The sequence below is a fragment of the Rosa chinensis genome, chromosome 7 (assembly GCF_002994745.2).
Source record: "Rosa chinensis cultivar Old Blush chromosome 7, RchiOBHm-V2, whole genome shotgun sequence".
Lineage (NCBI taxonomy): Eukaryota > Viridiplantae > Streptophyta > Magnoliopsida > Rosales > Rosaceae > Rosa > Rosa chinensis.
This window is the reverse complement of record NC_037094.1, coordinates 38097065-38119632: the sequence shown is the minus strand read 5'-3', so window position 1 is coordinate 38119632 and position 22568 is coordinate 38097065. Positions and strand designations below refer to the sequence as shown.

Here is a 22568-nt window from a genome sequence, read left to right as displayed (position 1 = left end):
AGTAATTGCCTGGTGCTTACATCTGAAAGTGCTTATATAAAGAAGTCTTCGAAATTTGAGTAAAATATGTTCTTCTGTGACAAAAGTCGTTCCAGCAAAAAATAACAGATGTTACCGTCTAAGACTATAGAATAATTTCTCTGTATAGTAATAGTGATTTGCGTACGAACTTGTGTGCGGAGACGTAAACTTATTAGAGAGAGATACGGACAGGGAAAGCATCTTGTATCTAGCCAAGGAAAGCATCTTGTATCTAGCTAAGGTCTTCGGTCTTCGTCTTCCTATGATGCTTTCATGAAATTTCTTGGTTTCAGACACAAAATAATAAAGAACTTTTGACGTGCTTGACGAAGACGAAGACTTCCTGTGCTTCGTACATTTCAGTAAGTTTCATGGGGGTTGTTGGTTTAGGTAAATGATCCAACTATATAACTATATATATATGACCATTCTGCTGTCTCTCTAAGCATATCCCAGAAAGCTTGAAGATGACCATCCAAAACCAGTACGTAATGTCCATTGATGCTATTTTTGTTTTTGTTTTCCTTTCTTTTTCAAGCTGGTTTTTGTGATTGTTCACCATATCTGAGTCCACTGTGCTTCGATTTTCTTATCATTTTCAAGTAGTGACCACCGGTTCTTTGCTGGGTTCTGTTATTTTATTTTCACTTCCCATATTGACTATGTTTAACTTATGTTCTTGATGATGGTAGGTTTAGCAGCGGCTTAGAATCGGGGAATTTTGTGGTGAACTCTGATCCGGTACACCAGGCATGGTGTGCGATTGAGCAACAAAGACAGGTTGATCCAAATGCAGAGCCATCCTTGTACAATGAAATAATCCAGCCAGAAAATCCAATCGTCATAGCTTTTGGCACTCCACCTGGCTCTCTTCAGGGACAAGAAGGCTTGGTTTCGTCAAAAGATTTTGCTCACTTTGAATTTTTGTGCAACAAAAGCAATCCAGTTTTCTCCATCAATGAAGCAGCTATCAAACTATTCCAGTCGCATTATAATGACCTCCTCCTCCTGAAAAATAAGGTTGGTTGTGAGAAGCTAACAACTAAATTAGTTATCTGAGTTAGTTTCACAAGTATTTGTAAAGATTCAACATAACTTGCTTGCCTCTTGTTCTGCTTCATTATCATTCTGACGTGTAAGTAACCTTTACAATGTTTCAGCTGGTAGAGAACAGCAAGAGCAAAACCCCACCATTAATAATCATCACTGGACAATTTTTGGGAGGTAGTGTGGCTACACTCTTCACCTTATGGTTGCTACAAGGCCTCAACTTGTCGAAAACCAAACGCCCCCTTTGCATTACTTTCGGTTCTCCACTTGTTGGCGATGAACACCTTCGAAAATGTGTGCTAGAATTCTCAACTTGGAAGTCTTGCTTCTTGCATATAGTCTCCGACCAAGATCATACACCGAAAATCTTTATGTCCCAAAATACAACTACTGGTGCTTATAAGCCGTTTGGAACATTCTTGTTGTGCTCGGCTTCGGGTTGTGCTTGCTCTGAGGACCCGGATTTCATTTCGGAACAATTTGTGACAACCAATTCTCAAACTCAAGATCCTAATTTGGGGTTTTCTTATGGACAAATTTTGGAGGATCTCAAGTGGAAGGCATTATGTAATATTTTCAAGTCCATTGAAGGGCAAAGCCATCCGCTTCAAGCTAGCATAATCACACAACTCCTAGCAATTGGAGTAGTCTCACTGGTAACATATGATCTCACTGAAATTTACAGAAAATATCGTCATTCTTTATGTATTTCTATATTTGGTGTGGAGTGATAGAGAAGAAAAAATCAAACTATGATAAGAATATGATATATTTTTCTAAACTTTTTCTTCAACTTATTACTAAAATGTTATCATTGCAACAGCAACAGTCCCAGGATACTGACAATCTGGTCAGGAAGATGAAAAAACATGAAACAAAGTTATTAATTCAGAAGAAGAAGAACTCAGATTCTGACAATAAATTGAATGAAATGAAAATTCACATGGCCTTCTTGGAGTGGTACAAGAAGGACGCCAAACGTCAAAATATTGGATACTATGACTTGTACAGAAACATGGGCAATCAATCTGACAATATGGTTACCGGGTTTAAGAAGAAGCTCATGAATTACTGGGAGGACTCTGTCACAGAAGTAGAGAACAAGCCCCAGTTAGAAGGAGCTCACTTTCGGGTTCGTTGGCTTTATGCAGGCACAAACTACAGAGGAATGGTTGAACCACTTCACATTGCAGACTACTATAAGGATGGGGGTAAAAATTACCAAACTGCGGCTGGGAAAAGGCCTAAACATTTTACTCTGTTGGAGGAATGGTATCAGGAGAACCAGGAGAAAGAAAAGAAGAAGAAGCAGGAAACACAGAAACAAGAAGAAAAACCAGAATCTGGCCCAAGCAAATCCAAAAGAGAGAACGTGGGTTCTAGTTTGAATGATGATTCTTGTTTCTGGGCGCGTGTTGAGGAAGCTCTCATCTTGTTGAAGAATGGAGGACTAACTACTGATGACAAAAGGAAGTTGAAAGAGTTTGAGGACTACGTGTGGAATGCTCTCAAGAATTATGCAGTGTCACCTGAGATTTTCTTGAAGAAGAGCAGTTTTATGAAATGGTGGAATGAGTATGAGTATAAGGGAATTGTTGAAAGCTCCTCATTGCTCTTGGACTTCATGAAAAATGGCGGTCCCAGAGAGTACGAGGCAGGGAAGTTCACTTAGTTTATGATCCAAGTATCCAACAAATAAGGTTTATGCCATTGAAAATTGTGTGTAATTTGGTGCCCTTTTTCCTTCTTGTTGTATTGCTCTCCGTGTTCAGTTTCCAGTCTTTTGGAATTGGTGGTCCAATAAATTTGTTGTAACTTGTAAAAGACCCTGTTAATTCCTGATTTGCTGACTCTTGTGGGACAAGATTGGTTTCTTGCTGTGTATTGCTTTTTGTGGTATTGGTAGCTCCCCAGGAGTATTATTATAAACAGCACCATCAACTACACCTTGATTAATCCAAATCACCACCACCATTGTGAATGTCCACACGCCGGAGACCTTTGGGAGGCGGGCTTGCATTTATCGAAGATCGTCTAACGTTTTTATTTCTCATTATACTGGAAAACAAGTTTTGTCAAACGAATTGTTTGTCGGGGAGGTTTCTTACGAGATTTATTTTAACTATTTCAGGCGAGGTCATGACAACAGTCTTCCAAACCTTTTGTTTTAATTATGTTGAAAAATTAACTTTACGGACATTGGGCTGTCCCAACTCCCAAGTAATCATTTTTACAAACAGAGGAATAGCCTACACCTAGCTCATCCCTCGAGAGAAAGCAATCAGAAAATAAAACAAATGAGAAATACAAGAAGGAAGTGAAACTAACGAAATTGAAAATTGGCCAGCCCCATATAATCATCTATACAATAAGAGTGAATAAGATTTGGGGGACATCCACCACTTGAGGAGAATGAAGAAATGAAAGAACAAGAGCCAATTAAGTCAACTTGTAAGTAGTAACCATATATGTTTCAATCCCGTACCCAAGCTAACTGATCAATAACCTTAATGATTACCATAATCTTCGCTGCCACAGAGCTCCGAATATTAAGATTAGAATAAAAGGCAGCCATAATACCACCGCTCAAATCTCTAAAGATATCATCATAACCCGCATGACCAGAAGAGCTATGCCAAGCATCATCAGCCACATAAGGTGAGATGTATGTGGTATCTAAAAACGTGGTTCATCAAGTATTAATCTATTAAAACTAATATATGTGCCAACATTTTATTGTCAGCAGAGGTCTTCACAAGTTTTATATAATTGTATTGGAAGAACATTTAGCGATCACTCCATAGGTCGTTTGAGCATTCATTTACGTCGAAACAGAAAACAACATTTGATGACAACATTTTCAGCAGGAGCTCTTTACGTGTTTTTATTTTAATTATATTGGAAAACAACATGGTATAAAACAAAGGCTAAAATTAATGACCAGAAATTCACCTCAAACTACTCACTCAACAAGAAAACTTAAGAAAACAATAGAAAGTTGGAAGAGAACCATTGGTATTATCAGTGATTTGCGGATGAACAATTCATCCAGAAATCGACATGCTATTTCCAGGGACGTATCCAGGAATTGAGTTTGCGTTTGGCTAATTTTAGCTATAGAAAAATTTTGTGAAGAACTCAATTTTTGTTTTGAGGTTTGGAATCCATTGGGAGGCTGTTCCTCACGCTTTCATTATTAAAAAAACATACAATTGGGGGGGGAGGGGGGGGGAGACATAAAACCAACACCCCGTAAATTAAAAATTACAATCATAGGCACAGAGCATCAAAATAGACATAGGCACATAGAATAGCATAGACATTAAGGCATCAATATAGACATAGCATTAATGTAAGATGAAACTCTATCATAGGAGAAGATTAGAACCAAATTAAACTCACAAGATGAAGACTTGAGGATATAAAATCCCCAACCAAATTGCTCCAATGCTCCCTTCCAATACTATCATCGTCTGAGGGATTCGCGGTGAGGGATTGAGGAAGTCAAACTGGCAAGACCGAGCCTCTGAGGGAGATGGCTCGGTGATTGCGTAATTGATTCTCACTTCTCAGATAGACGGGGATTGGAGTCTGAGACACAAAGTGTTGAGACTTAGTGTAATTTTTTTAATTTGGGCTATACATATACTTGGCAACTTTTGGCCCAAAATCTTCCTTGGGCTACAGCCCAAGTAGCCCTAGGCACAGCTACGTCCCTGGCTATTTCCACGGAACTTTATCTGGTTAATTAACAAAGACGAAGTAGACAGTACCTTTTTCTACAGATCTTCCCGAAAATTCTGGCCTGCTCCGAGCATAGAGTGCTTGTCCACATCAGCACTCTTTCTGTCCGTCCAATTGCTTGCAGCAATCATGTCCGTCCATTTGTGTCAACCGGTTACCTGCAAGAGTTTTTAAAGTTTAGGAAGAGATCTGGGTCCCACGATAAATTTACAAAGGTGAAAAAAAGAGTAACAGTTTGCAACCTATTGTTTTGCTTACATGTGTAGAGAGATCGTGAACTGGAGAAGCGAGGTAGGAGAAAACAACAGGAGAAAACTACTACAATACAATAGATTGGGAGGTCCTGAATTGTCGTGAAGAAGGTTTAGATTGGGAGGAGGAGAGGCTGTAGTTGTGGAGCGGGACCAGATTGCAGACAATAGCGGCGTTGATCTTGGATCAGTCAAACATCTCCTCGCTCATATTAAGTATGAACTTTTATCAAATTCTTGTATTGAACAACATCAAAAACCTAAATTGATGTTGGTGCGAATACCAGACAATTGAATTAAAAGTTCTACTCGAATTTTCAGGTTAACTGACAGTAATACAATTGGGTTCTCCTTAATTTTATGCCAATTGCGTGGTAAGATGGAAGTTTGAATATAAGATTATGAAATAACCATCCAAAACCCAGATTTGAATATGAAGTTGATTTGAAGGAGGTCGAAGAATGAGCGAATGTTCTGGGTAACCCAGCTCAGGTAAAATAATACAAATTTCTTAAAGCGGAAGTAAGCGTTGCTCTTGACATTGGTTGGTGCAGTGGTTAAGGCATAGCTAAACTTGATGGGGGCCAGGTTCGAACCACCTCCAGCTCCTTTGTTTTTTTTTTTTTTCCTTTTTAAATATTTTTTATATATATATTTTTTCTTAATAAACTGTAAACTACGTTTTGTTACCTGAATTAGTAATCAAACTTATGTTTTTTTTTTTCCTGAAAAACCACATCAGCCCTTTAAAAATTATGGAAAAAAAAATAATGCATATTTTAAAGTATGATCTTTCCCCAATTTTTGTACATAGGTAGCTAAAAATAATTTAATTTTTATATCCAAAATAATGTAATTATCACATTCAATGGTTGGTAGCTCATGTCTTGTATCCGTTAACGGTCTTGCCCTTTGAAGAGTATAGTGAATAGAAATAGGGTTAAAAAGTGTTATTCGGTTGACCTAGGAGATCGGGGTCGAAACATAGACCAAATTAGATCAATTTTGGACCGAAAGTCTAAAATAATGTAATTATTACATCAAACGGTCATTTTCCCAAGCCTTGTATCCATTGACGGTCTTACCCTTTGAAGGGTGGAGTTGGTTATAAAGACTTATTTGGTTGACCTAGAGGATCGGGGTCGAAACATAGACAAAATTAGATCAATTTTGGACTAAACGCCCAAAATAATGTAATTATCATATCCAACGGTCATTTTCTCAATTTTTGTATCCGTTGATGGTCTTGTCTTTTGAAGGGTGTAGTTAGTTATAAAGGCTTATTCGGTTAACTTAGGGATTGGGGTCGAAACATAGACCAATTTCGAAGCAAAAAGCCTAAAATAATGTAATTCTCGCATCCAACGATAAGTGTCTCAAGCTTTATTTTTGTTGATGGTCTTGCCCTTTGAAGAGTGTAGATGATAAAAATAGGGTTATAAAGATGTATCAGATTGATTTAGGGGATCGAGGTCAAAACATAGATGAAATTGGATCAACTTTGGACTGGAAAATTGAAATAATGTAATTTTAACATCCAACGGTTGTTTTTCCATGCATTGTATCAATTGACTGTCTTGTCCTTTAAAGGGTATAGTTAGTAAAAAGATTTTGTACGATTCATAAAATTGAAATTGAAAATCAATAAATTTGACATTACCCATCTATTTATAGCGTATTCATAGGTACTATGTAAAAATTACTCCTATCCGCCGTCATTTTGACATCAAACAAAGCGGTCAATCCTTTATAAGCTTATACTTCCCTAAGGGGAGCTGAACCATGAGAACATAAACTTTCCAAATTTTTTATATAAGCTGATATAGCTCATACCCACGAGATTGTAAGAGTTGATAGATCAAAAAAAGAAGTTTCGAATGAGCGGTTATGAGCATATTAGTTTTATGTGATATTTAGGGTTTAAGGTTGACTACTAGATCAAGACCCAAACAACAACGAAAATAGCTGAAATTTTGACCATAATCATTTATTTTTATCATGATAACATCCTACAGTCGATTTTGATAGATTCTATTTCCTCCACAATGTAACTCCAGCATATATATATATATATATATATATATATATATATAGCAAGAGACTGTAAAATGAATTACTTTGTCACAATCGATGAGGCTGTATCCCAGATTATGTTTTACTAGTCCATGTTCGAACAGAGTTATAGCCCTTTTCCCCATTGATTAACTGCAATATAAAGTCCACAAGAAGTTATAGTAAAATGTCTATGCATAGAGCCACTGGAGAGAGAACCATTTGTGGTATATAAACGGGCTATTGAATTGAGTGATAAATGAGATTACATGTTGAAGAAGAAGAAGAAGAAAAAAAAGTGGTAGTGTCTTAAACCTTGTTGTAGAAAAACGTGCAAAAGAAATGACATTTCAAAAACTTATTGGGATCTCTTTTCTCTCTCTCTTTCCGCAACTGAAAGTAGACATTTATGACCTAGAGAAAAGAAGTATACATGGATCAATTAATAACACCAGCTGTTAAAGTATCTACCCACTATCAAGAACAAAATGTATCGAAGAAAGACACATCTTTGTTGTTATTAATAATAATAACCCATAGTAATTTGATAGATTGTGATTTAAAATCACCTCATCGTCCAACCATATGCATGGTTTAAGGCACTGCAAATCTTTACTAGTGATTTCTACTTTTAAGTGCTTATAAGTTACCATGCCAGGACCTCGTTGCATGGAAGTACCCAAAGAATATTAGAGTTTCAAATATACTAACTTACTAGGAAACAACATAGGCATTACTACGTACTCATCTGCTGAAGAAAATGCTTTCTCAACCGCATTATGTTCCTCTCATTAAGAGGTGTATTATACTTGTCAGCTTGAGTCTAATAGATCACGACATTTGCATCCTTTTCTATTTCACTTTCTTTCGCTTCATTTGCACCTTTTTCTGTTTCACCATTTTCCACTTCCAGTTTTCTGAAGTTCTCACTCAATGCTTGCACTTCCACTTCCAAACTTTTGTTTTTTGCATCATTTCATTCTTCTTCATTACAGGCAGCCTAGAGGAGAAACATGAGAAAATGGATCAAAGTTTCATGGCTACTTGAACGCCAAAAAAAAAGGTAAAAGTTCAGTGATGCAATGCCAGTTGAAATCGCTCAAAGAAATTCAAGGAAACCCTTTCATTTGCTCATTTCTTGCCTTCCCAATATCACCATTACAAAAAATAAGGAAAAAGAGATCAGGGAGAAAAACTTAGATCTTGAAAAGAAAAGAAAAATAAGAAAGGGGAGCGGCTATTGCCACCCTACCATTTTCTTTGTTCACCATACGTGCTCATTACACCCTATATATTAATTTCAATGATTAAATTTACTTAACTAACCCATTTTTGTTTCTAGAAATATCCTTTTATGACATATCCAATTAAATTTTTTTAAAACTAAAATCTCTTATTTAATTTATGTTAATGTTTAAGATTTGAGCGGTAGCCCAAGTCTTTGTTAACGTTGATCCGATGGGCGGACCGATACTTGCAATATTCTCAGAGCTTCCGCTACCTATCAAGTGAAATACAAAGCGGCATCAGAGGGAGACCGCGCTGGGCGGTCTTCACTTTTCCGATGCCCAAGTTAGTCAATGTATTTATATTGACAGAATAACAGTAGGTAAGTAGTCAATGCGTAATTAATGAGGAGAGAGAGGAGAGAACCTTTTATGGGTGGGGAAGAGGCTGAGCTCTTCCATGTTTTCGATGTGGGACTGATGTGCTTCAGTTCCCAGCTTCTGGAGCTGCTGATGCTTTTTTGGCGCGGCGCGTCAGCGGTGATCTGGGGGTGAGCCAGGGCTCAGGCGGTAGCCTGCTTGGCTGTGTTTTCGTAGGTCACACAGTTGGCGGTAGTTGGTACCGCTGGCGGTATCATGAGCATGGCTCATTATAGCTAATTATGCTTGCAAATGCTTATGTAAGTACAATTTATATCGATAAAAAAAACTAACATATATTAAAGTCTCCTAATGAAATTATAATCTGATTTACTTTCATTTTTTTTAAATTTTTTTTTAGTTTCAATGTTCGTCTATTTCAATCCATGTCAAAAGATTAGTAAGTCAACAACTATGAGCAATGAAAAAAAGATTGATTTTTTTTTTTCGTGTTTTAAATTTTTTTACTTTCAGCGTTCATAAAGGGCATTGCAAAGATTTTGATGAAAGTAACACTAATAGTTTTACGAATTGAATAACGAATTAACGATGAGGAGGCAACAAAAAGACAAAAAGAAATGGTAATAAATTTTAGGACTAAATACTTGTTACTCCTCATACTTTTCTCTTAAAAACAGTTTTGTTCAAATTTTTAAAATTAAACAGTTTAGTCCTTATTCTCTCTAATTCTCACACAACAGGTCCTAAAATGACTATTATACCCCTCACTTCCTCTTTTTATAATTTTTAATTTTTATAATTTTTTTTTTTTTTTTGTTGTTGTTTGTTTTTTTGTTTTTAATTTTTCTAGGTATTCAAGAACACTCATTTTCGTTTACTGGGTATGAGACATTTCGGACAATGATTGATGGATTTTTGGTTCTCCGCTTTGGATTTTTATATTGAGTTTGTGTATGTAATGCTCTTTGGTTCTTGATCTTGATTTGGAAGAAAACTAAACCCTTTGTATTTCGAGATTTGAGAGAGAGAGAGAGAGAGAGTTTAAAAACAAAAAGAGAGAAAAATTTTTAAAAAAAGGAAGTGAAGGGTATAATAGTCATTTTAGGACCTGTTGTGTGAGTGTTAGGGAGAATAAGTACTAAACTGTTTTTAAGGGAAAAGTATGAGGAGTAACAAGTCTTTAACCCTAAATTTTAATTTGGGTGGAGAAGATGAAGATTGATGTTATCAAACGAGAAATTAAGTAGTCTTTGTATTTAAATTAATTAGTTATGTATTTAGTTTTCCTTACAGATTTGTATTTTAGAAAATTAGTGTACTTATTAGTCATTTTGCACTTAGGTAATATAGTCTTTTAATAATTCTAATTTTTGTAGGGTGAACTAAGAAAATAGTAGGGTGGCAATAGCAGCACCCATAAGCAAAAGCAAAGGGACAGCGTGTGTAAAAGGAAAGAAAACTATTTGAATGCATTGAATCACTTCCTAAACTTCCATATCATTTTCAATCCATATCATTCATCATGGTCACTCATTTTGGAAGGAGCGTGTGTACAGACAAGGAAACACAAAGGGAAAAGCAAAAGCCAAAAAAAGAAATGGAAAATGCATTCTTCTTTAATCTCATTCATTACCTGCAATTAAGAATCCAAAAATAATAGACACCCAAAACCAACAATTCTAAAGTTTTCTTCCAATTCTCCAAATTGACCTCTCGAAGCCTTCAGCTCATTTGAACAATTCAACAAAAGAAATTCTAATTAATCGATGCCTTTGAAACAACCAAAAATTAACTTCAAACAAGTCTGCATTCATTCATTCATTCATTCAAGTAGAACACTAAAACAGTAAAACCTCCATTTACAATAGAACACAAAATGCAAAGATCACAAATTCAGTAATTCACCATTACCAAGAGTTCAAACAGAAGCTATAAAACTCAAATTCAAACTTTTTTGAAAAAAATAATAATCAAGGATCAATGATCAAGCATTATTATCACCCATTCCAGGTTTGGATATCATAGTTATTGAATTATTATCACCATCAATCCGAGGATTTGAAAATGATATTTCCTAAACTCCTAATTTAGGATTGAAACCAGACACCAGTTTAAATTTAAATACATTAAAATAGAATGTATAACTGGTTATCAAGTTGTATCAAAATGGAAGGTTCATGAATATGCCTTTTAACTGTCAAAAGTGAGTGACTGTTCATCAGAACTATTATAGTCTTATGAGTTTGATTTCAAGGCAGGCATGTCATGCTAAGCATCACATAGGTGATATCAAGCACGAAATGAATGAGAAGAAAAGCTCTGATTCAATTTAGACTTAGAATATGTACTTGTAAATGATTAAAATGAAGAGAGAAATTAAACTCAAATTGAAATGCAGCAGAATTGGAAACCAAGAGCACCATTAAAGAGTTGAAGGAACAATACCTTAGCTTGAACCCGAAACCAGTCACTGAGGAAGTGTTGAGGTGAGAGGGGGTTACCATAAAGTTAAATAATATTTAAGTTGCACTCTTTGAAGGAAAAAAAAAAAAACTCTTCAAATTTTGATTTTTCTTGAAAGTTGAAAAATTGTGAATCGAATTTTCCAACATTTCAACTTTCAACTTACAATTTCCTCATTCCCAAGAAATATCTTGTTTTCAGTTTAACTAGTAATATCTTTAGCTACTGCTCTATATCAAACTAATTGCAATATTTGGGATGTGCTGTATTCTTGAATGTTTTAAAATCGTAATATACTGTTCTATCAACCTTACAAAGAAGTAAATAGTCATGCTATTGAAGAGGATGTCCCTGCGTTGTGCAAAAAGGCATATGTGATTGTGTTCATTTTCCACTGTCTTTGTCTTTTTCCTTTTGACTCTGCATTTGGGGGGGCTTTTTTGCTCTCCCGCTTATAAGCGGAAGACGATAAGCGTTTGGTAACCAAGCTTGTGAGCAGCTTTTTCCAGAAGCTGCTGTGGCTTCCATTGAAAAGCGGAAGCAGCATCTGTGATGACCTGGATTTTCGTTATTTAATTTTGGTAATAAATAATGAACCAGTTGTACAAATAATAGTTATTGTGCCTTATCTGTAAGTTGTAAGAGAAGTGGAATGGTTTTCGTACGTATAATTATTCGAATTTCACAGTTTAGGGGGTCATGCGAAGTTTGACTTTTATACGTAGGGATTCTCAGAAAACTTCCTTCACAAAAATTGTAGAGCGCGTCGATACGAGTTCGTGGAAATGAAAAATGCGTCAATCGGAGTTCGTATGAGGAAGTTATGGCTTTCGGAAAAAGTTTTCATTTTAGTATAAATAGAGAAAATCCGAAAATTGTTTCATAATTTCCAAATGCCATTTCCGGAAAGCCCTCTTCTCTCTCGACTGCACCTTCAGTATCGAAGATATCCATACGACCCGACCCGACCCGGACCCGGCCAACCCGACCTGACTTTTCCAGCTTGCTCCAGCGGTGAAACTCTCCAGATCAGTTTGCCTCCTTGCTCCTGTCGTCCCTCTGGCATCCTCTAGCAGCCATTCTCACCCACGGCGGCGCTAGAAGGCGGAGAAGATTCGTGTATTCGTACTTTATCAGTTCTCCTATCTCCAACGTCGGCGAGACTTCAAACCAAGCTTGGGAAGATCGATCTGTGGTGGTTGTTTGGATCGATTCATGTGAAACTTGGTTCAACTCGGATTGAACAGTATTCCACGGCTTGCGAGGTAGTTTTCGACACTTTTCACTTTGATTTTGACTTCATGCTAGTTATGAAAATTGATAAGCATGCTGAGATGAATATCTTTGATGTTGGAAGTTTTGTGACATATTGAGTTTTGGCAAGCGGCGGTGCGCCACCACCTGTACCGACATTTTGGCGGCGTTTCAGCCATGTAAGGGACTGTTTCTGGTATTATATATCTTCTACTCGTCGATACAAGCATTTCGATATATAATATGCAATTTTTGGAGTTCGTATGAATTTGTTATGATTTTTACGGTTTCATACCGGTTAATTTATTCGATCCGTGAGGATGCGAGCGTTCGATCGACTTGTGGTTTGGACATATCGATCGTGGAAGTATTTCGGAGACTTTGGGAGGTCTCTGAAGTGGTTTCACCTCAATCTGGCTTTACTTTGAGATTTTAGTTCGATTTGGGGATTCGAACTTTATTTAATTGTGATTCGTTGACTTAAATCAAGGTTGTACTTCCTTAGGTACTTGACGAAGTATTTTTTGGACGGTTATTTTGTGGATTAGCTGCTTTGTTCTATATTGAAGACACATCGAGAGTTTCGAGGTGAGTAATCTCACAAGGTTCATTTACGAACGGAATACCCTTATCGTTTTGAGAGTTATTTATTAACTGCAAACTATAGTTGGTATTAGTAGCTAGGCATTCCTGAGTGGATGACTACGTGTGTGTGTGTGTATATATATACGTGAAATATATATGTTTTGTTGGATTTTGTTGATTTATGAAAACAATATGCATGAATGATGCTTTTTATTGTTTGTGTTATGGCTTTTCAGAAAACAAATGATTGTGGAAATGTTGATTTCGATTTATTTTGAAAAGTGTTGAAATTTGTGTAACATTTTGAGTCCTGTGCGACTTCTTTAATGTTTTATTCCGAGGTACTGAGAAGTCCGAGGAATGAAGGTCTATGACCTTGGGCAGAATATCAGGTAATCACGTCTTTGGCCGGATGAGTGGTTACGAATTCAGTTAGAGCTCTTGTCTGTCTGCCATTTGTGATTCATGGGGTAACGGTGCTAGGTTATATCTAACTCATGAGATTACGTGTTTTTAGGGAACAAGGTGTGAGTTGCTTCCTTATTAACGGTTTTTAAAGGGACAAGGTGCAATTGTTTTCCTTATTAACGAATTTATAGAAATCTAGGTGTGAGTTGCTTTCTATGGTAGGATTGATAGAATTCAAGGTGTGAGTTGCTTTCTATGTTACGCTGTGAGTTGCTTTCTATGTTACGCTTTGATAGAAACTAAGGAGTGAGTTGTTTTCTATGTTACGCTTTGATAGAAACCAAGGAGTGAGTTGTTTTCTATGTTGCGTGTTTTTAAGGAACCAAAGTGTGAGTTGTTTTCCTTATTTCCTGTGTGAGCTATGTTGATTGTTTTGAGTTACTCATACGAACTTTCACAAGCTTACCGGGTTTGTTGTGTGACAACCCGGTACACTATTCAACGGTGTAGGGGTTAATCCTGCAGGTCAGGATAATCATGGCTGAACTTGGGGTAGCGTACTTGCAGCTTAACGGTAGGAAGACAATTTTGTGACTTTACCGTTATTTTTAACTTCCGTTGTAGTAAGCTCTGAGGAGCATTTACGTTTTATTTTGTTGTTGACAATTTAATTTGTAAGCTTATGTAATATATGATTTTGTGAGCGGGTCAATATTGACATAGTGGGTTCGGGGCATCAATATGTATATAGTTTAAAGGGAAAAAGTTTCCAGGTATTTGATATTGATGACTGAACGATCACGCATGTATAATTATGGGATTGTATATCTATTTTTATTTGTGTTAAAATCAGGGGCGTGACAGTTTGGTATCAGAGCGTAAGGTGCATATTTGGTGACAATCAGTACTCCTCGAGTGATGGCCCGTCTGCAGCGGATCCCCATCGTATACTCTTCGGTATTGATATAGTCATTGAGTATGCAATGAGCGTTGGAATGTGAGTCTTCAGGGTAGTGTTGGCTTAGTGAACATAGTGTAGGAGCTTAAAGTAGCTTCTAGGAGTTATAATCTCTTGAGGAATGAGGACCTTTAGATTTAACTCTTGATTTCATAGGGGATAGAATTGTATTGTGATGCCCCGGAAATTCGTATTTATTTTCCGAGGAATTTCCGGAATCTAATTTATGGTTGTTGGACGGTTTCGTGGCTCGTGGATGGAGCGGAAGTGTTTCGGACGAATTTCTATTTGAAAGGTATGACTTTAGGGGGGGCTCAAGGTTGAATTTTTATTCGTTGGGATTCTCCAAAAACTTCCTTCACAAAAGTTGTAGAGCGCGTCGATACGAGTTCGTGGATATGTGGAACGCGAGAATCGGAGTTCGTATGAGAAAGTTATGGCCATTGGAAGAAATTTCCATTTTGGTATAAATAGAAGTTTCCCGAAGGAGAAACTTACTATTTTCATAATTTCCTTTTCCGGAAACTATTTCCTTTCTCTCTCTTCTCTCTCGTTCGCACCTTCAGAATCAAAATTATTCGGCTGACCCGACCCAAACCCGGACGATCCGATCCGACTTTTCCGGCGAACTGCGGCGGTCTCCGGCGACGAAACTTTCCAGATCAGTTCGTCTCCTCCGTCTGGTCGTCCCTGTGGTGTCCTCTAGCACCGATTCTCGGTGGTGGCGACGGTAGAAGGCGGTGCAGGTTGGCGTTTTCGGACCCGGTCGGAAATCCTTGTTCCGACGTCGGCGAGGCTTCAAGTCATCTTGGTTGAGCTCAGAGCAGCCTCGTTGATCGATCCTTGGTGGTTGTTTGGATCGATTCACGTGAAACTTCGATCAACTCAGTTGGGATTACTGTTCACGGCTTGTGAGGTAGTTTTCGATCCCTTAAGCTTGTTTTCTGACTTCGAGCTAGTTATGAGAATTCACAAGCATGCTTAGATGAAGAACTTTGATGTTGGGAGCTTTGTGAAATATTGAGTTTTGGCTGGCGGCGGTGCACCACCGTCTGTGGTGGCGTTCCGGTGGTGTTCCGGCCACTTAAGGAACTGTTTTTGGTATTATATATGTTCTACTCGTTGATACGAGCGTTTCGATATATAATATGCAAATTTTGGAGTTCGTATGGAATTGTTATGATTTTTGCAGTTTCATACCGATCGATTATTCTGTCCGTGAGGATTTGAGCGTCCGATCGACTTGTGGTTTGGTCACATCGATCGTGGACGTATTCCAGAGACTTTGGGAGGTCTCGGATGTGGTTTTGCCTCGATTGGCGCCACTTTGGGGATTTTAGTTCAAAATAGGGGTTTCGAACTTTAATCAAATGTGAATCGTTACTGATTTGAGATCATTGGTGATTAGGTGCTTCTAAAGGTGAATTGGACGAGTTGTTGGTGATAGTGTTAGTTCGGTTCTGTATAGAAGACGCAGCGGGAATCTGAGGTGAGTAATCTCACGAAGTTCATTCACGAACGGGCTTACCTTTATCGTTTTGAGAGTTATTTAGTTAACTGCAAACTATAGTTGGTATTAGTAGGCATTCCTGAGCGGATGACTACGTATTTATATATTTACGTGAAATATATGTGTTTTGGTGGTTTGTGGATTTTGAAACAATATGCATGAAATGGTGCTTTTTATTGTTTTGGGTTGTGGCTTTTGGAAAACAAATGATTGTGGAAATGTTGATTTCGATTTGTTTTGAAAAGCGTTGAGATTTGTGTATTTGAGGAACATTTTAGTTCGCGGGTGGTTTATTCAAATATGAGTTTTTACCGGGAGTAATTGATAGGGATCAATTACGGGGAATCTTTCATTTTAGATTCGTGTAACATTTTGGGTCCATTGTGACTCCTTTAATGTTTTGGTATTTATACCGCGGGTCCAAAGACTTACGAGTTGAGGATCGTGGGTGGGAAAATCGGGACTTCACGCCTTTGGTCGGGTTAGTGAATACGATCAGTTAGAGCTCTAGTCTGTCCGCCGTGCTTGTTTATTCATTTAAACGTGTGAGTTTATCTCGTGATTTGAGTGAGTTTATCTCGTGCTTTGTTTCTTGATTGAAACGCGTTTGTTTATTCATTTAAACGTGTGAGTTTATCTCATGATTTGAGTGAGTTTATCTCGTGCTTTGTTTATTGATTTAAACGTGATTTGAGTGAGTTTATCTCGTGCTTTGTTTATTGATTTAAACGTGATTCATGTGAGTTATTCTCGTGATTGGTGTGAGTTGTGTGTGGTTTGAGTTACTCATACGAGCTTGCAAAAGCTTACCGGGTTTGTTGTGTGGCAACCCGGTGCACCATTCAAACGGTGTAGGGGTTAATCCTGCAGGTCAAGATAATCGGGGCTGAAGTTGGGGTTGCATATTTGCAGCTAAACGGTAGGAAGCAAATTTTGTGACTTTACCGTTATTTGGACTTCCGTTGTAGTGATCTCTGAGGAGCATTTACGTTTTATCTTGTTGTTGACAATTTAATTCGTAAGCTTGTGTAATATATAACTCTATGGAGCGAGTGTATATTAACCTTGAGGGTTCAGGGCATCAATATGTGTGTAAGTTAAGGGGAAAAAGATTTCAGGTATTTGTATTGATGACTGAACGTTCACGCATGTATAATTATGGGATTATATATATCGATTTTCATGTGTGTAAAATCAGGGGCGTGACATGTATCTTCTGACGTAGTGTTGTGGTTGATTTAGTCATAACATTAACTTATACTTGTGGTTGGAAGTTGTACAAGTATTAATCACAGGTTGTTATGCTCCTAAGGTGATGGATTCACAAGGAGGCCGAGCTAGGGGTCGAGGTAGACCCAGAGGTAGGGGTAGAGCCCGAGGTAGGGGCAGGATTCCTCCTCCTGTTGAAGAGATATTTGAGAATGAGGTCGAGGCATCCAATGTTGACCTGCCTGTTCCACCTATTGTGGAGGTTGCGAATGTTGTAGATCCCACTCGTTTGTTGAAGTTGGCAAAGGAGATTTTGAGGCTGGGAGGAGTCCCATTTTAGGGAGGTACGGATCACATGTTAGCAGAAAGATTGCCTACTTCGAGATGGTCGTCTGCGACGACATTGAGAGGAGAAAGATTGCCACATTTATGCTCCGAGGTAATGCACGGGTGTGGTGGAATGACACACAGAGACTTATGGATGTGTCCACCATGACCTGGAATGGTTTTGTGGAACTGTTCAGGAAGAAGTACTTTTCGCCTTTGGTGAGGGAGCAGTTGGAAAGGGAATTCGTCTCGTTAGTCCAGTGGACTATGAGTGTGAGGGATTATAAGGCGGAGTTCTCGAGACTTTATAGGTTTGTGAGACAGATGGATGCGGGGAGTCTGGCTATGAAGTTTTAGTGGGGATTGAATGCTTCGATCCGGCGCGATGTCGCTGTTCTAGAACTGAAGATGGTGGAGCTCATTTTCGCTAAGGCTATGGCCATTGAGCAGGAGAACCTGACTTTCCAGGAACATGAATTGGCCAAGAGGGATTTCCAAAGGAAGGGAAAGGCAACTGCGGGGAGCAGTAAGGCATCTGGGATTTGAAGTGGATTCTCGAAGAGGCAGATGACTAATCAGCAGGCGCCGGCTAGGGCTGCACCTCCTAGGATTGCCAGGGTTGCACCTATTGGGCAGGGAGCACCCATGAGATGTTACAACTGCAAAGAGATTGGCCATACTGCTAAGGCTTGCACAAAACCAAAGAACTTGGCGTGCTTTACTTGTGGCCAGACGGGGCATTTCTCCAGGGATTGTACCTAGCAGCAGGGTAGGGGACAAGGGAACCAGCAGAGGCAAATGCCTCAGGGGCAGGCCAGGGTGTTTGCTATTGGTCAGCAGAATACCGGAGTGGAAGGTATCTTATCCTTATTTGATTTCTTTGTTAGGGTGTTGTTTGATACGGGAACGTCCCACACTTTCATATCTAGTTCTGTGGTTGATATGTTAGGTTTGACTCCTAGGCCTCTTGCTAGACCCTTGTGTGTTACTTCCCCACTTGGTGTTTCCCTTGAGTTGTGTATGTTTTGTGATGCATGCCCAATTGTGATTGGTGGTAGGGAGTTTACCGCGACCTTGATTGTGTTAGCAGATCATATGTATAATGTTATTTTGTGTGTTGATTGGCTGAGGCCAAATCATGCCATGATTGATTATTTTGAAATGATAGTGTCATTTCATATGCCTGGACAGTCGGTGTTTCGTTATCAGTGTCTTAGGTCATATACTGCTTTGAGGGCAGGATTCTTAGCTCATGTGGAATCGGTGAGTTATGCTGCGATTATGGCAGAGATTGCTGTAGTTTCCGAGTACAGTGATATGTTTCAGGACATACCAGGGTTACCTCCAAGGAGGGTAGTGGATTTCACTATCGATGTGATACCAGGTACTACACCTGTATCCATGGCACATTTTCTGATGGCACCAGTTGAACTTAAAGAGTTGAAGGATCAAATTGATGGTTTACTTGAGCAAGGGTTCATTAGACCTAGTACTTCTCCTTGGGGTGCAAATGTAGTGTTTGCGAGGAAGAAGGATGGTTCACTACGGTTGTGTGTGGATTATCGGCAGTTGAACAAGGTGACGTTCAAGAATAGGTACCCTTTACCTAGGATTGATGACTTGTTTGACCAGCTTAAGGAAGCTACCGTATTCTCGAAGATCGATTTGAGATCCGGATATCACCAGTTGAGGGTGAAGGAACAGGATGTTCCTAAAACTGCTTTTAGGACCTGATATGGACACTTTGAGTTTGTTGTCATGCCTTTTGGTCTAACCAATGAACCTGCTGCCTTTATGGACTTGATGAATCGTATGTTTAGTCCGTACTTGGATAAGTTCGTGGTAGTGTTCGTAGATGATATTTTGATTTATTCCAAGTCGTTGGAGGATCATGATAAGCATCTGCAGACTGTGCTACAGATTTTGAGAGAAAGGAAGTTGTTTGTGAAATTCGAGAAGTGTGAATTTTGGCAAAAGGAGGTCAAATTCCTTGGTCATGTAGTTTCGAAGGATGGAGTCTCTGTGGATCCTTCTAAGGTGGAAGCAGTGATGAACTGGGGTCAACCCACTATAGTTACTGAGGTACATAGTTTTCTGGGTTTGGCGGGCTATTGTCGGAGATTCATCGAAAGGTTTGCTAGTATAGCTTCGGCTTTGACCAAGTTGACCAGGAAGGAGGTCCAGTTTGTGTGGACTGAGGAATGTGAGCGGGCATTCAATGAGTTGAAGAGAAGATTGACCACAGCCCAGTGTTGACTATTCGCACGAGTGGTGGTGGTTTAGTCATCTATAGTGATGCGTCTCATCAGGGTTTGGGGTGTGTGTTGATGCAGCATGGTGGCGTTGTCGCTTATGGCTCTAGACAGTTGAAGGTTCATGAGCGTAATTACCCCACTCATGATTTGGAGTTGGCTGCAGTTGTTTTTGCCTTGAAAATTTGGAGGCATTACTTGTAGGGGGAGAAGTTGGAACTCTTTTCGGATCATAAGAGTTTGAAGTATCTGTTCTCTCAGAAGGAGTTGAACATGAGACAGAGAAGGTGGATGGAGCTCATAAAAGACTATGATGTCACCTTTGAGTATCATCCAGGAAAGTCCAATGTAGTGGCAGATGCTTTGAGTAGGAAGCCCAGAGGTATAGTTGCTTCTGTTATGGTTCAGGAGTGGCTTATGTTAGAGACTGCATCTGAGTTTGACCTTGTACAAGCAAGAGTTGAGAATAGGAGTTTCCCTGGAAGTATCACAGTACAGCCTACCCTGATTTCCAGGATCATTCAGGGTTAAACAGAGGATAAGTTCTCACATGCGAAGTTGGCAGAGTTAGCTGCAGATTCGTCCATTGGTGTTCCATCGGAGTGGACGGTGGGAACAGATGGTGGTTTGCGAATGAAACATAGGTTGTATGTTCAGGATCGTGTCGACCTCAAGGGAGAGATTCTTTGTAAGGGACATCGATCGCGGTATACTGTGCATCCTGAAGCACCAAGATGTATCGGGATTTGCAAAGGAAATTCTGGTGGAATAGAATGAAAAGGGATGTGGCAGGGTATGCTTCCAAGTGTCTTACTTGCCAACGTGTGAAGGCTGAGCATCAGAGACATGCAGGTATTTTGAAGCCATTACCTATTCCCGTGTGGAAATGGGAGCAGATCTCAATGGATTTGTTACTGGACTGCCTAGGTCCAAACGTAATCATGATGCATTGTGGGTGATCGTTGACCGTCTGACAAAGTCGGCGCACTTTCTTCCTGTGTCGGTAACTTATTCGGTTGACACGTTGTGAGAGCTTTATATCGAGGTGATCGTGAAACTTCATGGAGTGCCTGTGTCAATTGTTTCTGATCGTGATGCTCGTTTCACTTCAAAATTTTGGAGCGGTTTCTAAATGGCCATGGGAACTGATTTAGACTTGAGTATGGCATTTCACCCTCAAAATGATGGGCAGACTGAGCGAGTGAACCAAGTGATGGACGATATGTTGAGAGCCTGTGTGTTGGACTTCAAGGGAAGTTGGGAGGATCATCTACCATTGATTGAATTCTCATATAACAACAGTTATCACTCCAGTATTGGCATTGCACCATATGAGGCGCTATATGAGTATATGGTAGGCCATGTAGATCTCCTATTTGCTGGGCAGAAGCAGGAGATAAGATATTATTGTGTCCTGAGATTGTGCAGGAGACTACTGACAAGATTTTGATTATTAAGGACATGATTCAGACAGCGTAGAGTAGACAGAAGAGTTATGCAGATTTGAAAAGGAGATAGGTTGAGTTTAAAGAAGGTGATCATGTGTTCTTGAAGGTCTCACCCATGAAGGGTGTGGTGAGATTTGGCAAGAAAGGGAAGCTATCACCAAGGTTTGTCGGACCTTTTGAAATTCTGGAGAGGGTAGGAGATTTGGCTTATAGGCTTGCCTTACCTCCTAGTATGTCTGGTGTGCATAATGTGTTCCACGTGTCTATGTTGAGGAAGTATGTCAAGGGTGAGTCACATGTGATCGATTATGGCACGATTGAGGTACATGCGGATACGACCTTTGTTGTTGAACCTGTTCGTATTTTGGATAGGTCAACAAAGCAACTTCGAAGGAAGGAAGTTGACTTGGTCAAGGTATTGCGGAGTCACCATGACGATGCTGATGCTTCTTGGGAATTGGAGTCGGATATGAGATCGAAGTACCCACAGTTGTTTATTGATCAGCAAGCGTGAATTTCGGGACAAAATTCCTTTTGAGGGTAGACTGTGATGACCTGGATTTTCGTTATTTAATTTTCGTAATTAATAATGGACCAGTTGTACGAATAATTGTTATTGTGCTTTATCCGTAAGTTGTATGTGAAGTGGAATTGTTTTCGTACGTATAATTATTTGAATTTCACAGTTTAGAGGGTCGTGCGAAGTTTGACTTTTTATACGTCAGGATTCTCAGAAAACTTCCTTCACGAAAGTTGTAGAGCGCGTTGATACGAATTCGTGAACATGCAGAACGCATCAATCAGAGTTTGTATGAGGAAGTTATGGCTTTTGGAAAAAGTTTCCGTTTTAGTATAAATAGAGAAAATCCGAAAATTCTTTCATAATTTCCATTTGCCATTTCCGGAAAGCCCTCTTCTCTCTCTTTTTTTTCTCGGCTGCACCTTTAGTATCGAAGATATCCGTATAACCTTACCCGGACCCGGCCAACCCGACCTGACTTTTCTGGCGGTCTCCGGAGGTGAAACTCTCTAGATCAGTTCGCCTCCTTGCTCTAGTCATCCCTCTGGCATCCTCTAGTAGCGATTCTCACCCACGGCGGCGCTAGAAGGCGGCGAAGATATGTGTATTCAAACCCGATCGGTTCTCCAATCTCCGACGTCAGTGAAGCTTCAAACTAGGCTTGGGAAGCTCGCAGCAGCCTCCTGGATCGATCTGTTGTGGTTGTTTGGATCGATTCATGTGAAACTTGGTTCAACTTGGATTGAACAGTAATCCATGGCTTGCAAGGTAGTTTTCTACCCTTTTCACTTCGATTTTGACTTCATGCTAATTATGAAAATTGATAAGCATGTTGAGATGAACATCTTTGATGTTGGAAGTTTTGTGAAATATTGAGTTTCGGCCGGTGGCGGTGTGCAACCGCCTGTG

General features: G+C 39.2%; 2 protein-coding genes across 3 annotated transcripts; both read left to right on the top strand.

The window, feature by feature from the left end:
* The first annotated feature begins 152 nt into the window (after positions 1-152).
* LOC112177883 (senescence-associated carboxylesterase 101) lies at positions 153-2949 on the top strand. 2 transcript variants are annotated; one of them, XM_040510609.1, is made up of 4 exons: positions 153-505; positions 714-1041; positions 1182-1727; positions 1901-2949. In XM_040510609.1, the coding sequence occupies exons 1-4, from the start codon at positions 489-491 to the stop codon at positions 2741-2743; spliced, it is 1734 nt and encodes a 577-aa protein (XP_040366543.1). In that variant the 5' UTR covers positions 153-488; the 3' UTR covers positions 2744-2949. The 2 variants fall into 2 exon arrangements, with proteins under 2 accessions (XP_040366543.1, XP_040366542.1); XM_040510608.1 differs by having other exon boundaries at positions 159-505; positions 1895-2949.
* Positions 2950-18237: 15288 nt separating this feature from the next.
* On the top strand, positions 18238-19695 carry LOC121050647. The gene is made up of 3 exons (XM_040511435.1): positions 18238-18295; positions 18389-18986; positions 19260-19695. The coding sequence occupies exons 1-3, from the start codon at positions 18238-18240 to the stop codon at positions 19693-19695; spliced, it is 1092 nt and encodes a 363-aa protein (XP_040367369.1).
* Positions 19696-22568: the final 2873 nt, after the last annotated feature.

Coding starts and splice junctions, on each gene's coding strand:
- LOC121050647 (XM_040511435.1), top strand. CDS start 18,238: ATGCCTCAGGGGCAGGCCAGGGTGTTTGCTATTGGTCAGCAGAATACC. Junction 18,296..18,388: donor GCAGAATACCGGAGTGGAAG/GTATCTTATCCT, acceptor TTGATATGTTAG/GTTTGACTCCTAGGCCTCTT. Junction 18,987..19,259: donor AAGAAGGATGGTTCACTACG/GTTGTGTGTGGA, acceptor TCGTATGTTTAG/TCCGTACTTGGATAAGTTCG.
- LOC112177883 (XM_040510608.1), top strand. Junction 1,042..1,181: donor TCCTCCTCCTGAAAAATAAG/GTTGGTTGTGAG, acceptor ACAATGTTTCAG/CTGGTAGAGAACAGCAAGAG. Junction 1,728..1,894: donor CAATTGGAGTAGTCTCACTG/GTAACATATGAT, acceptor TCATTGCAACAG/CAACAGTCCCAGGATACTGA.